This window comes from Nannobrachium achirus (genome assembly GCF_963921795.1).
Source record: "Nannobrachium achirus genome assembly, chromosome: 5".
NCBI classification, from domain to species: Eukaryota; Metazoa; Chordata; class Actinopteri; order Myctophiformes; family Myctophidae; genus Nannobrachium; species Nannobrachium achirus.
The window spans coordinates 63,732,508-63,749,094 of NC_137814.1; the positions used below are offsets into that span (position 1 = coordinate 63,732,508).

At 42.5% G+C, this 16,587-nt stretch overlaps 1 protein-coding gene across 4 annotated transcripts in view; it reads right to left on the bottom strand.

The window, feature by feature from the left end:
• The window catches only part of LOC308285754 (sialoadhesin-like), a 177,527-nt gene that overhangs the window by 9,525 nt on the left and 151,415 nt on the right, over positions 1 to 16,587 (bottom strand). For all 4 annotated transcript variants that reach the window (XM_080726609.1, XM_080726608.1, XM_080726610.1 and 1 more), the window contains 7 exons: positions 16,030 to 16,200; positions 14,969 to 15,157; positions 14,367 to 14,469; positions 13,985 to 14,061; positions 13,536 to 13,699; positions 13,138 to 13,284; positions 12,460 to 12,595 (listed from right to left, as the gene is read on the bottom strand). In XM_080726609.1, coding sequence (XP_080582735.1) covers positions 12,460 to 12,595; positions 13,138 to 13,284; positions 13,536 to 13,699; positions 13,985 to 14,061; positions 14,367 to 14,469; positions 14,969 to 15,157; positions 16,030 to 16,200 — 987 coding nt within the window. The remainder of the gene's footprint in view (positions 1 to 12,459; positions 12,596 to 13,137; positions 13,285 to 13,535; positions 13,700 to 13,984; positions 14,062 to 14,366; positions 14,470 to 14,968; positions 15,158 to 16,029; positions 16,201 to 16,587) is intronic.

Sequence of the window (16,587 nt, forward strand, 5' to 3'; positions counted from 1 at the left end):
TACCACTGTCTGGTCTCGGACGAATACAGCGTCGCTCAGATGTTGTTGAGATTCTTTAAAGATACCCAGAACTGCACCAGGAGAGCGCGGAAACTATGAATATTTTGCTGCTTTTTCCAAAAAGTCTCTCGCTTCCTCATTACGTCACATGTCTCACCTCCCCGCGGCGTCTTTTGGCTAGCTAGTATAGTGTCAGCCTGTCTCTGATAGATCAGGGGCAGGAACGTAGCCAACCACACCACGGGTATGCGGGACATGTGACACAATGAGGTAGCGAGAGACAGTTTGGAAAAAGCAGCAAAATATTCACAAATAGATTAACTAGACCAGGTCACCTGGTTCTGCCAGACCCGCAATGAAAATCAGAATGCAAGGAAGGGGTGCAGCACTGACCTAACACATGAACACACAGGAATTTATAGTCTCAGCAGCTCGTCAGCCAACTCAACTCAGCTGGTCCCGTACAGGTGACGGCACTCAAGGCAATCAGCCGAGCAAGGGAAGGGAGGGGCAGATGCGTGTGTGTGTATGAGTGTGTGTGTGTGTGTGTGAGTGTGTGTGTGTGTGCGTGCGTGTGGGTGCGTGCGTGTGTGTATGAGTGTGTGTGTGTTTGTGTGAGTGTGTGTGTGTGTGTGTGTGTGTGTGTGTGTGTGTGTGTGTGTGTGTGTGCGTGTGTGTGTGTGTGTGTGTGTGTGTGTGCACACTGAGGAAAAGAGGGACCGACCCTCTGGGTCTGGCAAAAATAGCAGGAATAAAAGCTCACAGTGCGGCACTGAGTGCTGCGTTTTTTTTATTCAAAACAGTGGTGCTCTAGTAACTCAGTCCCACTTTTCCCCTCCTTGTGACGCCCCTGACCGTGGGAGCAGGGGAGTGTGCAAGTGTCTGCGTACGTACATGCGTATGTCTGTGCGTACACACGTTTGTGTGCACGGGATTTTGCATGTCAATCTGTGCCTATAAACTCTGTGTGTGTGTGCGTTATTTGAATGCAGGATCAGACAGCTACATTCTGAATGTGTGAAAAGTGAAAAAGGGAAGCGTGGGATGGCGGGAATAATATGTGAGAGGAAGGTGAGATTTGTGTTGACATATGCCATTGGATGAGGACATCCTCAGATGCCAGGCTGTGCCTTGCAAGTGTTAGTGGGGGGCTACGGGTTATCACAATATGGACTGTCCTGGCAACAGGGGACGGGCCATGGCATCTGCTAGGACGCATCCTGGTCCTGGGATACTCATGATCCATGGCTGTCACTATAGGTCCCCAGACACAAATCCCTCACATGATCTACATCAGGGGTCTTCCAATGTTTTCAGGCAAAAGGACCCCTTAGTTTAGAGAGAGATGAAGCAGGGACCCCCACAACCTTATCATAGATTCCATAATAGTTTGATTGTTTGACAGCATGGTCATCAGTATATTTTGGATTCATGTTAATGTGGGTTTTCAGATATTTAACCACTTGAACCGTCAATACTTAATAAACTTGACCTTTCACTGTACTTAGTCTGCTCTTTTCCCTCTCCAAAGCTCTTTGCCAAAAATAGCCGATCTACAAGCTCACAACGCCTCGCAGCGCAAGACGTTGTGAGCTTGTAATTCTGCTATTTTTGGCAAAAGTGCAAGTGGTTAATATACTGTAAACTAGACCAGGTCACCTGGTTCTGCCAGACCCGCAATGAAAATCAGAATGCAAGGAAGGGGTGCAGCTGTGTATGAGTGTGTGTGTGTGTGTGTGTGCGTGTGAGTGCGTGCGTGTGAGTGCGTGCGTGTGTGCGTGTGAGTGCGTGCGTGTGTGCGTGTGCGTGTGCACGTGTGCGTGTGCGCGTGTGTGCGTGTGCGTGTGCGTGTGCGTGTGCGTGCGTGTGCGTGTGCGTGTGTGTGTGTGCGTGCGTGTGTGTGTGTGTGTGTGTGTTACACACGCACGCATCTGCCCCTCCCTTGCTCGGCTGATTGCCTTGAGTGCCGTCACCTGTGTGTGCACAGTGAGGAAAAGAGGGACAGACCGACAGACAGACCGACAGACAAAGCCTTTTGTAGGCCGACCCTCTGGGTCTGGCAAAAATACATAACAGCATCGCCGATTAGGGCCGCTCTACACACGTTTCCGTGCTCTCCTAGTGCAGTTCTGGGTATCTTTAAAGAATCTCAACAACATCTGAGCGACGCTGTATTTGTCCAAGACCAGACAGTGGTAGCGTTGCGTATCAGGAAGAGTTAAGTAAGGAGCAAGGGACCCTAAATACCGTCTTCCAAATACAAAAAAAGGTAATTTAAGGTTCCCGAGGGCTAGCCCCTCTCGGGAACCTTAAATTACCTTTTTTTTTTCTCTCCCCATGCCTTTCGGCTGGTGGAGACAATTATAAATAGCCTAATTACAATAAAACCCTGCCACTCCCTGATTTGTGTTCAGTTGGAAGTGGAAGAGACAGTGAGAGCACTTATTCTACCAGTTGATTGGCCTTTAGAGTATCTCCCTGAGATTGGGAGGCTGGGGTTCAATCTCCGGCCGAGTCATACCAAAGACTATAAAAATGGGACCCAATGTCTCAAGGCTTTGATTGAGTTTAAGTCCCTGCAACATGCCCCAAGCGTCGTGTCCTGGGGGTGTACTTGTACTGTTGTACATCATGGCTGTGTGATGTACTTGTGCTCTACAATAAGCCACCTGCCGCTACAGAAACAGGAGATAGGCTCCTGCCCATATGGGACACATGGCTCGGATTGGTTCGCAAGGATACTTGTTTACTTACTTGCACATGGCCCTATCCCTCTTGACAAAGATGTCTGTATGACTTTTGGTGTAAAAGGCCTTAGGTGTATTTCTGAGTTTCATAAAGCTTGATTTTATACTTTGTGGACGGTATAGGACAGTGTCTCCCACCCAAAAAAGTCTCATTATCAACCAGTAAGACACAAACTTTAGAAGGCAAGGGTAGGCAATCAGGAGGGAATATGGGAAAAGATCCAAAAACATGTTTTTAAAAAATCAGATGGTGGGACTAGATGATTTTTAGGGTAGAATATGTAGGAGCAGTGTCCAAAAATGTTGCCGACAGGGAGATCATCGGCAGATTTTCGGTTTATCTTTGAGAACGTGGATAATGGGGAACTGAATATTTACTATTCTGTCAATAACGGCACATAACTCGGTAACGCCGCTGAGAGGCTCATCCGCCGTTCGCACCGTTCCTCACAGCGACTTGATCGCTACCGCTTGCTCGGCGGTGAGTCACAGGGCTCATCCTTAGCTGAGACGGCGCGTCACCGCCATGGATAGTGGCTTGAACGGTAGCGTCGGGTAGCTGGGAAACCAGCTGCAGTCATTTCAAATCCCACTAGGGGATTCCCCTTTTTCTTTTTCTTTTCTTTTATCACTAGAAGGTGCAGTTGCATTACTTATGAAGTGCAGCGCTTTCAATGTCCTGCCCGGACGTGCTGGGATTCTTTCAGCGTCTTGCTAAGACGCCGTTGGGGGGTGACATGGCGTCATGCTCACTGAGGGGTGAGAATGTGTTGGCCTGGCACAATGTGGGTGGGCACAGATGTGAGCTTGTACATCGGCTATTTTAAAGTTCCCCCTAGTGGTTAAAAAACAAACAATCCCTTAGCTCCAAACAGATTCAGACGTTATGATATGTGACAGAGCGCAGCACAGGGATAGTCATTTCGGGACTCTCCATTATTCACTGGAGCTATTATGACGTTTTGTTTAGTTTTTTCTCTAAAATGTAATAAAGCCACAAAAGCATCTCAAAATATCTAGGCTACATTTTCACATTTCACATTTCAAAGCTATACTGTGTAAGTTGCTCAACTAGTGGTCAGTAGCTCTATAGCAAACCGCGGTTGCGTCCGCGTCTTTTCGGCCGTTTTTCGCCGCGGACCGGGCCTCACACCCCACGTCTGCCTCCAGCTCGCCGAGATCTATCTTTAGAGGGGTCCCTGGTGTTAATATTGGTACACTCTTGTGTCTCCTGTAAACCGCTAGGGGGAGATGTGTGCTGTAGAGGTATGAACCGGTGGGCCGGATGTGTGTGGGTGTTCTATCGAAACTACTGGGTGTACGTGCAGGTGGCGTTTGGGAGAGCAGACAATAAACTTATCTTGTGAACCAACAAAGTTGTATTATTCCAGTAACATTGGTAGCCGAGGATGGCTGGAAACTACAGAATCCCACCTGGCTTCGACGAGAGGAAGCCGTATGAAAGTTGGAAGAATGAAGTTGCTATTTGGAGCAGAGTTACAGAACTTGAGAAGAAAAAACAAGCACTCGCCGTGGTTTTGGCGCTATCGGGCAGTGCAAGAGAGACGGCGATGGAAATACCCGTAGATGACTTAAATAAAGACGAGGGTATGGACACTTTACTTGCAAAGCTTGACAATTTGTTTATGAAAGAAGAGAAGGATCAAGTCTATGAAGCCTATTCGAGCTTTGAACGGATAACGAGAGACAGTAGCGTGTCCATGGCGGACTATATTATTGATTTTGAGCAACGTTACTCTTGTATGCGAAAGTACAAGATGGAGCTTCCCGACGCAGTTCTGGCTTTCAAACTGTTGGATACTGCATGCCTGGACATGAAAGATCGCCAGTTGGCTCTCACAGCATGTACAGATCTAACGTTTGCGTCCATGAAGTGGGCGTTGAAGAGGATCTTCGGAGGAAAGACGTCGGCTCTCACTCCCAGCATGGGAATCAACCAAGAAGACACTGCGTTTGTGACGGCGGATCAAAGACGACAGAGGGGCAAGTTTTTGCCTCAAAAGGATCAACAGAAGACACCAGTGCCTGGCACGAATCCCTTGGACAGGTACGGTCGTAGATCAAAATGTGCCGTCTGCCAATCTACTTTTCATTGGGCCAAAGACTGTCCACATAAAAGTGAGCATGTGAAGCTAACTGAGGAAACTGAAAATAATGCTAATGCAGTAGAGGAGTGCAAGATTACGTTGTACGCTAAGGAGCCCGCCAGTGGAGCGAAAATATCTCCCACAGCAGCAGAGATATTTATGACGGAATGTTTTGGTTCAGCAATAATAGACACTGCATGTACACGCACTGTGTGTGGGCAGGGGTGGCTAGATGGCTACATAACTAAACTGAGCCAAAAGGAGTTGAATGATCTGAGAAAAAATGAAAAACACAGTCATAGGCCATTTAAGTTTGGAGATGGAAAAGTGGTGTATTCCACTAAAAGTCTGAACATTCCTGCGAAAATTGGACAGACCAAATGTCACATTGAAACTGAAGTAGTTCCAGCTGATGTTCCTCTGCTTTTGAGCAAGGCCTCAATGAAGAGAGCAGGGACAGTACTGGATATGGAACATGACAGGGCAGTAATGTTCAATAAACCTGTGAAACTTGACTTCACAAGCTCTGGTCATTATTGTGTGAACATAATTGACAACAAAAGTGAGAACATAAAAAGGGAAGACCAGGTCCTGACGGCTACAGAGGACAGCATTCCTGAAAGTCAACTCGAGGATGAAAATCAGTTGGAAAATGAAATACTGATAATTACTGAGGAAATGAGCTCAGCTACTAAGAAGAAAATGTTATTGAAGCTCCATAAACAATTTGGCCATGCCTCGCTGACAAATTACAGAAGCTCCTAAAAAGTTCAGGTAACAATGATGCTGAATGTGTTAATATTCTGCAACAGATTGTAAGTGAATGTGAAATATGCCAAAGATACAGCAAACCTACGCCAAAGCCTGCTGTTGGCCTACCACTGGCATCTCAGTACAACAAGACTGTAGCTGTAGACTTGCATGAACTTGAACCAGGTCTGTGGTATCTCCACATTATTGATCAGTTCACACGATTCAGTGCAGGCAGCATCCTGACCACGAAGAAAGTCTTCAGAAATAGTGAAACACTTTGTTCACGACTGGATAAGTGTTCATGGCCCCCCACAGAATTTTTTTTCGGACAATGGCGGCGAATTTAATAATGATGAAGTAAGAGATATGGCAGAAAATTTTAATATAGAAATAAAGACAACAGCTGCTTATAGCCCATGGAGTAATGGCGTTCTTGAACGCCATAACGCCACACTTACTGAGGTCATAAAGAAAGTAAAAGCAAGCAACGGTTGTGACTGGAGCACTGCAATGGACTGGGCTTTAATGGCAAAAAACACCATGCAAAGTGTACATGGATACAGTCCTCACCAGCTTGTGTTTGGACAGAATCCCAATCTACCCTCTGTACTAACTGATAAACCCCCAGCCTTGGAGGGAACAACGAAAAGTGAATGGGTGGCAAGACACATCACTGCTTTGCATGCAGCAAGAAGGGCTTTTACTGAAGCAGAATGTTCAGAAAGAATACGGAGAGCCCTGCGGAAACAAACACGTAACACTGATGAAAAATATGAAAGTGGAGACCGAGTATATTACAAGAGAGTGGATTGTCCTGAGTGGAAAGGACCAGGAGTTGTCATCGGACAGGACGGTGCAGTGATTTTTGTGAGACATGGAGGAACATGCGTTAGAGTGCATCGGCTCAGACTGAGAAAAGTGAACAGAGAAATTATGGATCAATATGCGACGGCTGATTCAGAAAATGACACAAACTTTGAGCGAGCACAGGACATTGTTGGACATTCTGACAGTGACCTAGAGGTCATAGAAGACAACACACCTGTGGTGCAACAGGGTCTGAGAGACATTGAGACAACACAAAATGAAACAGGTAACACAACTGACAATACAGTTACACAGGATGGTACTGAACAGAGAACAAATGTTAGTCTAAAAAGAGGACAAATTGTGAAATACACAGACAGAGACCAAGGCGTTGTACATACTGCTAAAGTGTTGGGGCGTGCAGGCAAAGCTGTGGGCAAGTATAAGAACTGGTACAATTTGCTGTATATTGAACCAACTAATGTTGCTGGCACTACAGAGTCAGCTGATATGTCAAGAGTGGAGATCCTTGAAGTGTTAACAGATAATGTTGATGACACTAATGTAACAAATGCTGATGACACTAATGTAACAAATGTTGATGACACTAATGTAACACATGTATGTGAGGATGTATTTGTAACAAAGGATGTTTCATTTGACCTTGCAAAACATGTTGAGATAAAGAGCTGGAAAGAAAACAATGTGTTTGAGGAAGTTAAAGATGAGGGACATAAATGTGTTTCTACCAGGTGGGTGTGTACTCTCAAAGAGACACTAACAGGACTAGTACCAAAAGCACGGCTTGTGGCTAGAGGTTTTGAGGAATTACAAGTGTCAGAGTTGCAAAAGGACTCCCCCACATGTGCAACGGAGTCACTTCGATTACTTGTCGCAGTGATTTGTCAAAGACAGTGGACACCGCATTCGATGGATATCAAATCTGCGTTTTTGCAGGGAACAACACTGTCACGTGAACTATACATCAGGCCTCCTCCTGAGGCTGAGAGTGAATGCACATTATGGAAACTAAAAAAGTGTGTCTATGGACTGGCAGATGCTTCTCTCTACTGGTACAACAGAGTAAAGGAAATTGTGCTGACAACAGGAGGAAACGTTTCCAAAGTTGATCCAGCCGTTTTCTACTGGCTGGATAAGGACTGTACTGTGTCTGGGGTTCTAGCCTGCCATGTGGATGACTTCATCTGGGGAGGCACACAAAGCTTCTCCACCACAGTTATACCACAGCTCAGATCTGCATTCCAAATTGGACGTGAGGAACACGAAAACTTCTGTTATGTGGGAATAGACTTTGTCACTCAGAACGGAAAAGTACAAATACACCAGGAAAACTACATACAGCATTTGCAACCCATACATATGGATCCCTCACGGGCTGTTGAGCATGACTCACCTCTCTATGAAAAAGAAAGAGATGAACTCCGGTCCAAGATAGGTCAAATCCTCTGGGTTGCAAGGCAGAGCAGACCAGATGTGATGTTTGACGCAAGCAACTTGGCATCAAGCATTAAAAATGCAACTATTCAAACTATTCATGAGGCAAACAGGATAGTGTCTAAACTTAAGTCCAAGAAAGTAATTCTCAACTTCCATCACTTGGGCAGAGACAGTGCCTTGAAGATGATTATGTTCAGTGATGCTTCATTTGCAAATCTCTCTGATGGGGGCACACAAGGAGGGCACTTTATTATGCTGATGGGGGAAAATGGAAGGTTTTCACCCCTTTCTTGGCAGTCTAGGAGAGTCAAGAGGATTGTGCGAAGCACACTTGCAGGTGAAACACTGGCAATGTCAGAAGGGATTGATAATGCTATCTTCTTGTCTACACTATTCTCTGAACTAACTGCTGGTGATGTCGAACATGCTGCACCAATAACCTGTGTCACGGATAATCATTCACTGGCTGATGCACTCAAGTCCACAAAGTCAGTCACTGAAAAGAGACTCCGTCTGGAAATTAGCAGTATCAAGGAGCTCATCCAAACCAAAAGGGTTGAGCGGATCCTTTGGTACAAAACAACAGAACAACTTGCAGACTGCCTTACAAAAAAGGGTGCTTCACCTCTCCAGTTACTGAAGGCTCTTGGAGAAGGACAGTGGCAACTCGCTTGAAGTACTAAAAAAGACAATGACATTGAATGTAACCGAGTTTAATTTTTTGGTCACAAGTTGTAAGATGCTTAATTTGAATGTAACCGAGTGTAATCCTCTGCACTAAGGTCGCACGTTTGTTTTGAAATTCATGCTAAAAAAAAAAAAAGAAAAAGGACAGTGAGTTTGTTAATATTGGTACACTCTTGTGTCTCCTGTAAACCGCTAGGGGGAGGTGTGTGCTGTAGAGGTATGAACCGGTGGGCCGGATGTGTGTGGGTGTTCTATCGAAACTACTGGGTGTACGTGCAGGTGGCGTTTGGGAGAGCAGACAATAAATTTATCTTGTGAACCAACAAAGTTGTATTATTCCAGTAACACCTGGTTCCTGTGCGTTCAGGCATTCCGGAGAAACGGACTCCTTTACCCGAGTATAGAGACACACGGGCGCCTACAAATATGGCCGCCCTATTGTGATAGCGACCCCACTTCAAGATGCGCTGTGATTGGCCGGCAGTGTATAACCCTCGCTGTGATTGGCCGGTAGTGTATGATGACTTATTTTTTCTGCGAAAAAGCGGTGCCCGGTCAGGATCATAGAAAACATATAAAGAGAAGGCTTTAGAAGCTGAAAATAACGGAGTGGGTGTTCTAAAACTTTAGCGATTTAACAGTTAGGACAATTTTAAGATTTGTTTTATTAAAAAAGTTACATGGTATAACTTAAAGCCATACTGTGTAAGTTGCCCAACTAGTGGTCATTAGCCCTGTAGCAAACCGCGGTCGCGTCCGCGTCTTTCGTCCGTTTTTCGTACCTTCAGACCCCCGCGTCTGCCTCCACCTCGCTGAGATCTATCTTTTAAGGGGTCCCTTGTTCCTGTGCGTTCAGTAATTCCAGAGATACGGACTCCTTCACCCTGCCTGGTAGGCGAAATTACCTAGAGAAGGGATGGTACAAACGGGCGACAACAAATATGGCTGCCATAGCGACCCCACTTCAAGATGCGCTGTGATTGGCCGGCAGTTGTATAACCCTCGCTGTGATTGGCCGGTAGTGTGATGACGCAATTTTGGCGCGAGATCCGGTCCACGGCAAGGATCTCAGTTTACATATAGAGAAGGCTTTACAGGCTGAAATTCACGGCGCGGATCTTCTAAAACTTTTGTGATTTAATAGTTAGGAGAATTTTAAGATTTGTTTTATAAAAAAAGTTACATAGTACAACTTTAACTTTTTTAATAAGACTTTTTTTAATTAATGTGAGAGATCGGGACATAATTCTTTTGGTCCTCCCGGCCATGTAGCTAAATGCTTGTTTATTTTTAATCAAGCCAACCTTTGTTAGCACTTTGTAACCAAATGCGGTAAAATCGGGACTCCATTACTTAGCGATATTTATTCCGGTATTTATTCCGTTCATTTAACCCTTAAGTGCTGTTCGGGTCATTTTGACCCGTTTTACATTTTCATTTGGAAAAAAAAGGTAGAAGTTAAAAATGTTACCACCTGAAACTCACTGGCCTTAAAGATTCTTCTGAGATGAACATGTAAAAAAAATATTTTTGCACTACACCCATGCTACACCCCCCTCATATTTTTTGAACCTTAAGTGCTGTTCGGGTCATTTTGACCCGGAAGCACAGAAATACACAGTATTATGCCAAAACAGAGACACACAGTCACCCCCACTTCTAACACCCCCCTTCCGAAGCCCCATTCCGAACCCTCCCCCCCTTCCTATAAGCATGAGCAATATTGCCCAGTATTAAATGAAGTATTTTTTTTTACATGGATTTCAGCTAAATCAGTAAAAACGCCTAGCTCTTTCAGTGTTTAATGTGATATAGCAAAGCAGAAATGCAAACATTTACCAAATATATCATATGAATTGTTTGGTATTGAGTCAAAGTCAATGTATCATGATGATTTGTTAAGTTAAAATTTATATTAGTGTTGTTTTTTTTAAACCAAATATCCACCGGGTCAAAATGACCCGAACAGAACGAAGGTGCAGTGAATCTGAACAGAACTTAAGGGTTAATGCCACGTATGTTCCAAATGAACAATTATTAACCACGTAATGTTGTTATAATGATTTAATCTATTATTTATTTATTATTACGCTTTTCTTCTTCTCGGGTTTTGGAGAAAAAAAATATCCGCTTCCTGCCTGGAGGCGTCTGTGATTGGCTTCGACTTGTGACGTACCCGCAAACGGTGCGGTCCTTTGTCGTTGAGTTTGGACAATAAAACATTGACAGGAATGACAGCCAGGGGAAAAAATCTATCAGAAGGAAACATGGAATGCAATTGTTCACTTGCCATCGGAAAGTTGACTATTCTGGATGACTGGCTATTAGTGGCTAACGGCTAACGCTAGCTAGCATTAGCTAGCGCTAGCTGCAGGCTAATGTAGCCATCGTATAATCAACTAGAATAAAACGTGATCCAACTCTATTTTCGCCAACTCTATTTTTGCCAATCTATGAAAATCTACAAGCTCACAATGCGAGGCGGTTAAGCCTGTAGATTGTGGTTTATTATCAGAGTCAGATGATCCTTCACGAAGTTACACAAACCCTAACCACCCAAGTTACATAAAGCACTTAGCATAGCTACAGTTATCTATTTTAGGTGTTATGTCCAGTTTCGAGCAGTAATTCACACAGTTACTGTGTGTGAATTATTTCAAAACTGACCATTAACACCTGAAGACTATTGGCAAACGTGGGCTTAGGACAGCAGAACAAAGGATTACATTTGGGCATTATGAGAAAGAGATAGAATAGTAGTTTTAATACAGAGGAATACCGAGGACAGAACGCCTCGTTTATTGATATACCAGTGGTGGAAAAAGTACTCACATACTTTACTCAAGTAAAAGTATCAACACTAACTAAAGTTTTCAAATAAATGTAGTGGAGTAAATGTACAATATTTGGATCCGAGATGTATTGTGGAGTAGAAGTAAAAGTATTGGAAATAGGAAACAGGTACAGTACATTACATGTAACGGCAGCTTTTCCCCAATAAATAAATAAATACATACACAACAAAATACATGCTAACTCGGTATCATAGCTGTATGTCTAATGTCATATAAGCATCCACACCACAGTTGCACATAATTATTATTTAAAGCATAGCTGTGTAATTTGAATAGCCAATGTGTTAGTTTCGAGGCAATTCACAGTTATTGTGACAGAGATAAAACAATAGAACTCAAGTATTGTTTTGAAATAGGCCAATTTGTTAGTTTCGAAACAATTCACACAGTTACTGTGTGAATTAAAGTGGTTTATGTATAGGCCTATTTTATATTATAATTTTGTATCTGCAAAGTAATTAGTAACTAAAGTTTTCAAATAAATGTAGTGGAGTAAATGTGCAATATTTGGATCCGAGATGTATTGTGGAGTAGAAGTAAAAGTATTGGAAATAGGAAAAAGGTACAGTACAGTACATGTAAATTGTGTTACTTTACACCATTGGATAAGTAATACAATTAATTTTTGACAGGCTAAATACATGCATTTTGGGGTCTTGCTTTGGCAATGTAAAGTTTGTTTCATGCCAATAAAGCTTCGTTGCATTGAAGATTGCTCTCTACTTCCCCATGTGGCAGAGTCAGGTCATTGCAGGTTATATTTTCATCTAAAGGGCTGATTATCTCAGAAGTAGTATTTCAGCATGGCATCATTCTATAAGCCATATCTTCAAAACTGTTGGGTCAATCTCCACAACCAATATATCATTTTGAAGCTATGATTCAATGACTAGCCGTCAGCCGGGTTCGGACACATATATGGATCTGTTTGGTGTTGAACTTAGATTAAATTTTGTCTGTTTATCTGTTGAAATAAAATCTATATAGTAACTTGCTGCTTTATCAGAAAATGCTAATTCAAAAATATGAAGGGATATGACAAACCGCAGCACAGCAGCTCTATCCTCAGGGCGATCCCATTGTACCACGTCCATGGCAGCACACGCACAAACTGCCTGGTGATGGGCGACTCGAACAGGTTCTCCTTGAACAGGTTCTCCTCATGGTTACCAGTGAAGATCTGGAGACAGAATGACAATAAATAAAATGGCAGCATGTTAATAATAATAAAAATGACCAGCTTGCTCCCACGTTGAAGTCTTTTTACAGAGAATAAGCTCATTCCCAAGATACAACGCAACATTTCATGGTTAGATGTGACTTATGGGGGCTAGTAGTGTTACTGTAAATAGCAATAAAGAAACTGCTGGCTTATTGTGTCCAAAAAGACATATTTAGCCACTTGTACGCATGCCCCCATGCATATGAATGCCCCCACGTTTTAGCATGCTAAAGGTGATAAACCGAAGTAAATGAAAACATTTTAACACTCACCTTTTCTTTTCTCTAATTACAATCTAAAACATGAACCCTTGTTGTAAAAAACTAAAGTTGTTGTTTAAATGGGAATGGAGTGTTTTTTTGCTATTTTGAGTTTGTGCAAAAATGTGTGCAACAAAATGCTCCATTCTCCATAAAAAAAGACAGGGAATGAAACATGGAATAAATGGTCCATAACAATGCTTCAGTGACCAATGACCAAGAAAGTCCAGCTGAACTGACCTTGTCTGACCCGTTGGCTTCTTTGATGACGGTCCAGGACCGTCCGTCATCACTGTGGGACACTTTGAAGGATGTCACATAATATTTATAACCACCTCCTCCCTGGGTGATGATGCCTGTGATAGTCTTGGGATGCTTCAGGTCCACCTGTGTGCAAACACCAGTCATTTTTTTATTTAGTATAGTCTATATTTCTCCAGTTCACCTCGTCAGATTGTAACCACTGCAAGTAAATCCATTTTTTGTAGTAGTAGTATTAGTAGTAGTAGTGCTCATTGAGAATGCCAAATCTATCTGTGACATGAGACACTTTCTTTCTTTCCCCCCAAAACCAGTAGATATTCATTCACAACAGTGTTGTAGTTCTAATGTTCTCCATAGGCTACATCTTTCCTTACCTGCAGCCACTGATGATGATCATCTCTAGCAGGGAACCAGGAGTTACCATTGCCCAGACGGGCATTGTAGGCGGGGTAGGATGTACTATACACACTGGAAGCCGTCAGCTGGTCGTCCGTCACCAGCCTCCGCTTATACTCTATACCAAGGTAACTGGAACAACCTGCCATGTTCAAACACACAACAGAGTTGAGACCAGAGAGACAAACGTTAGAGATTTGTTTAATTTGTTAATGTCTCTGCCAGAGCTAGATCTAAGACCAACTACTGTAGCCTATACAGTGTGTGTGTTGCAGCACGGCTAACGAGCCTGGCTCTTTAGTTGAGTGGTAACTTTTAGACAAGACGTGGAAAATGTCTTGTCGTGTGTGTGTGTGTGTGTGTGTGTGTGTGTGTGTGTGTGTGTGTGTGTGCGTTCGTGCGTGCGTGCGTGCGTGCATGTGCTTACTCTGACACACTGGGGCTGCAACATCCCATCCATTAAACGTACACCGGCGTTTACTGGACCCTCGGACCAGTTGGTAGCTAAGATGAATGTGAATGAATACAGCATAGCATGTCAACGGTCATGTCTTCATTATAACAAGTCAAATGAATTTCACATACAATTTCATGCTGTTTAATAAACAGAGTGCCTCTCAAGCCAACACACACAGGACATAAGGAATTAACTGAAACCAAACCGCGTCACGGCAACCACACTTGCAAATTAATTCGGTCCTGTTTATGTACAGTATGCAGCTTGGTAAAAGGGAATTGATCCCAGTTTAGGACAGAGGACAATTTCACGATGAATGTAAATCGCTGTGTGAGTGAATGTGTCGTCATACCCTGGGCGGCACGTGTACTGGACCTCTGACCCAAAGATGAAATCCTCTCCCTCCACAAGCTGCCGCACTGCATGCTGTGCATCGCCAGGGGGATCACATCGGACTGTAGGTTATTTATTTAAGGTTAGTATGGACCAAAAGGAGGGCGGGTCATCAAATATTTTTTGAGCACTTGTTTAATTTTGTATTAAAAAATAAATAAATCTAGTTTTGTTGTTTTGTTGTATCCCCAGAAGTTTCCAAACAGCAGAGAGAAAAGTTGAAGATACCAAGGATTCGTCAGAGATGTCACTGTGGTTTATAAACTTCTTCAAGCTTCAAGCCGGTGCTATTTCCTACTTCCGGGTTGGATAAGATTGACATCACTGTCAAATCCTTGGTATCTTTATCCTAGCAGTGTATGTATTATAATTTTCTTTGTAGACAAAATCTACTGCATATTTAGTCAACTAAAATCCTTTGATATTTAGTTGACTAAAACTAGACTTTTCAGATGACTTCAATGTGACAATTTATTCAAAAGGCTATGACTAAAACTAAATCAAACCTTGCTGTCAAAATCAACACTGTTATACATTTATGATCAGAAAATATTCACTTACTGACACATGATTCAATCTCGTACCATTGACCATATGAGCACAAAATGGATTTGTTTTTGCCTTGTGCAACAGAAAATCCTGTTTCACACTCATATGATACCTTCTTCCCATGAGGAAACATGGTCTGGTATTCATGCATGATGACGGCATGGGGTATTTCATCAGGCTGTGGACATGCATTTATGTCCCCTGTAAACACATACATTACATGAGAGGAGAACAGCAATAGGGCATAGCAATAGGCTTGGTTTTCTGGTGCCACAATAAGTAGCCTCGCGTAGCCAGACAACTATTCCACAATCTCTGAATTCTATAGAGTCTGGAACTACACCTCCCGAGAAGCTGGCCTTTCCGTTCACAAACAAATATTTTAAAATATCATTTCTACACAAAAAGAATCCGCCATTACTTTTTCCCATAGAGATTTACAAACATGTTTATGTTCAATTATTTTAAGCCTAGAATCAAGGATCATCCAGGATCCTGGTGAATCATGACCATAAAATATTTGATTCTGTGCAAAAAAGAAAAAAAGAAAAGAAAAGCAAAGCACACTGCTATGAACTATAGATAGATCAGACGGGATCGTTTGGATTTTAAGTTAGAGAAACACTTCACTAATACATGGTTATGATTCTTCTTTTTTTTGTCCACAATTTAAGTTGTTCTAAATATATATGTCCAGAACTCCTCCAAGCATGGACAGCTCCACAGCATATGAAGTAAGTCTCCATCTGAGACTCCTTCTGAGCATCTCGGGGCAATTGATTGAATCATTTTTGTAAATTGTATGTAATCTATGTGGAGTATATTAGGTTCGATTAAAAAAAATGTTAAACTGCATTTGTCTGTGTTCAGTGACGATTAAGACAGTCTGAGAACACTCAAGCATGTTATGCCAATCAATGTCATCATAAATGCACCCCAAATCAGATTCCCATTTTGCTTCATATGCAGAGTATTGTAGAGTGGTAGATTACTAATCAGAGTTTTGGATTTTAAACACAACAGTATAAGCTAAGACTTTGTTTAACAACTTTTCAAACATTTCACAGGCTTACTTTCACAGATTGGAGGCGATGTCCAGTTTCCATTTGTACATGTTGTACTGATGACCCTTCCATTGATTTTATAGCCTTCATCACACTTAATTCTAATATTTCTTCCATTCTCATATGGAGGATCTGGGTATTGTGCGTTGGGGATCTCTGGTTTGAGGCAATTCTTTTCCTCTGAGAAGAAAATACAATTGAGCACACATAAATATATAACATGGTAATAATAATATATGCCAAAATACTGTATGGAGATCCCTGATCATCAGTATACAATGCTGACCCTTCTTTCCCTTCCTTACAACGGTATCCAGGCAAAGATATTTTATCATAGTGATCGACATTTCACATTGAAAACTGATAAATAAGAAAATTAAATAGAATATTTGCAAAGCTACTATCTGTCAGTTTTATGTCCAAACTACGAGAGAAGATAGCAGTGCATCTAAATGATATCTAGATAGATGCATAGTGTAGGTGTTCAGTTCAGTGTAGGCTATACCATCTGCTTCAAATGACATTATTGACAAATTTGTGGCATTGGCCTATGTTCTCTTCAATCTT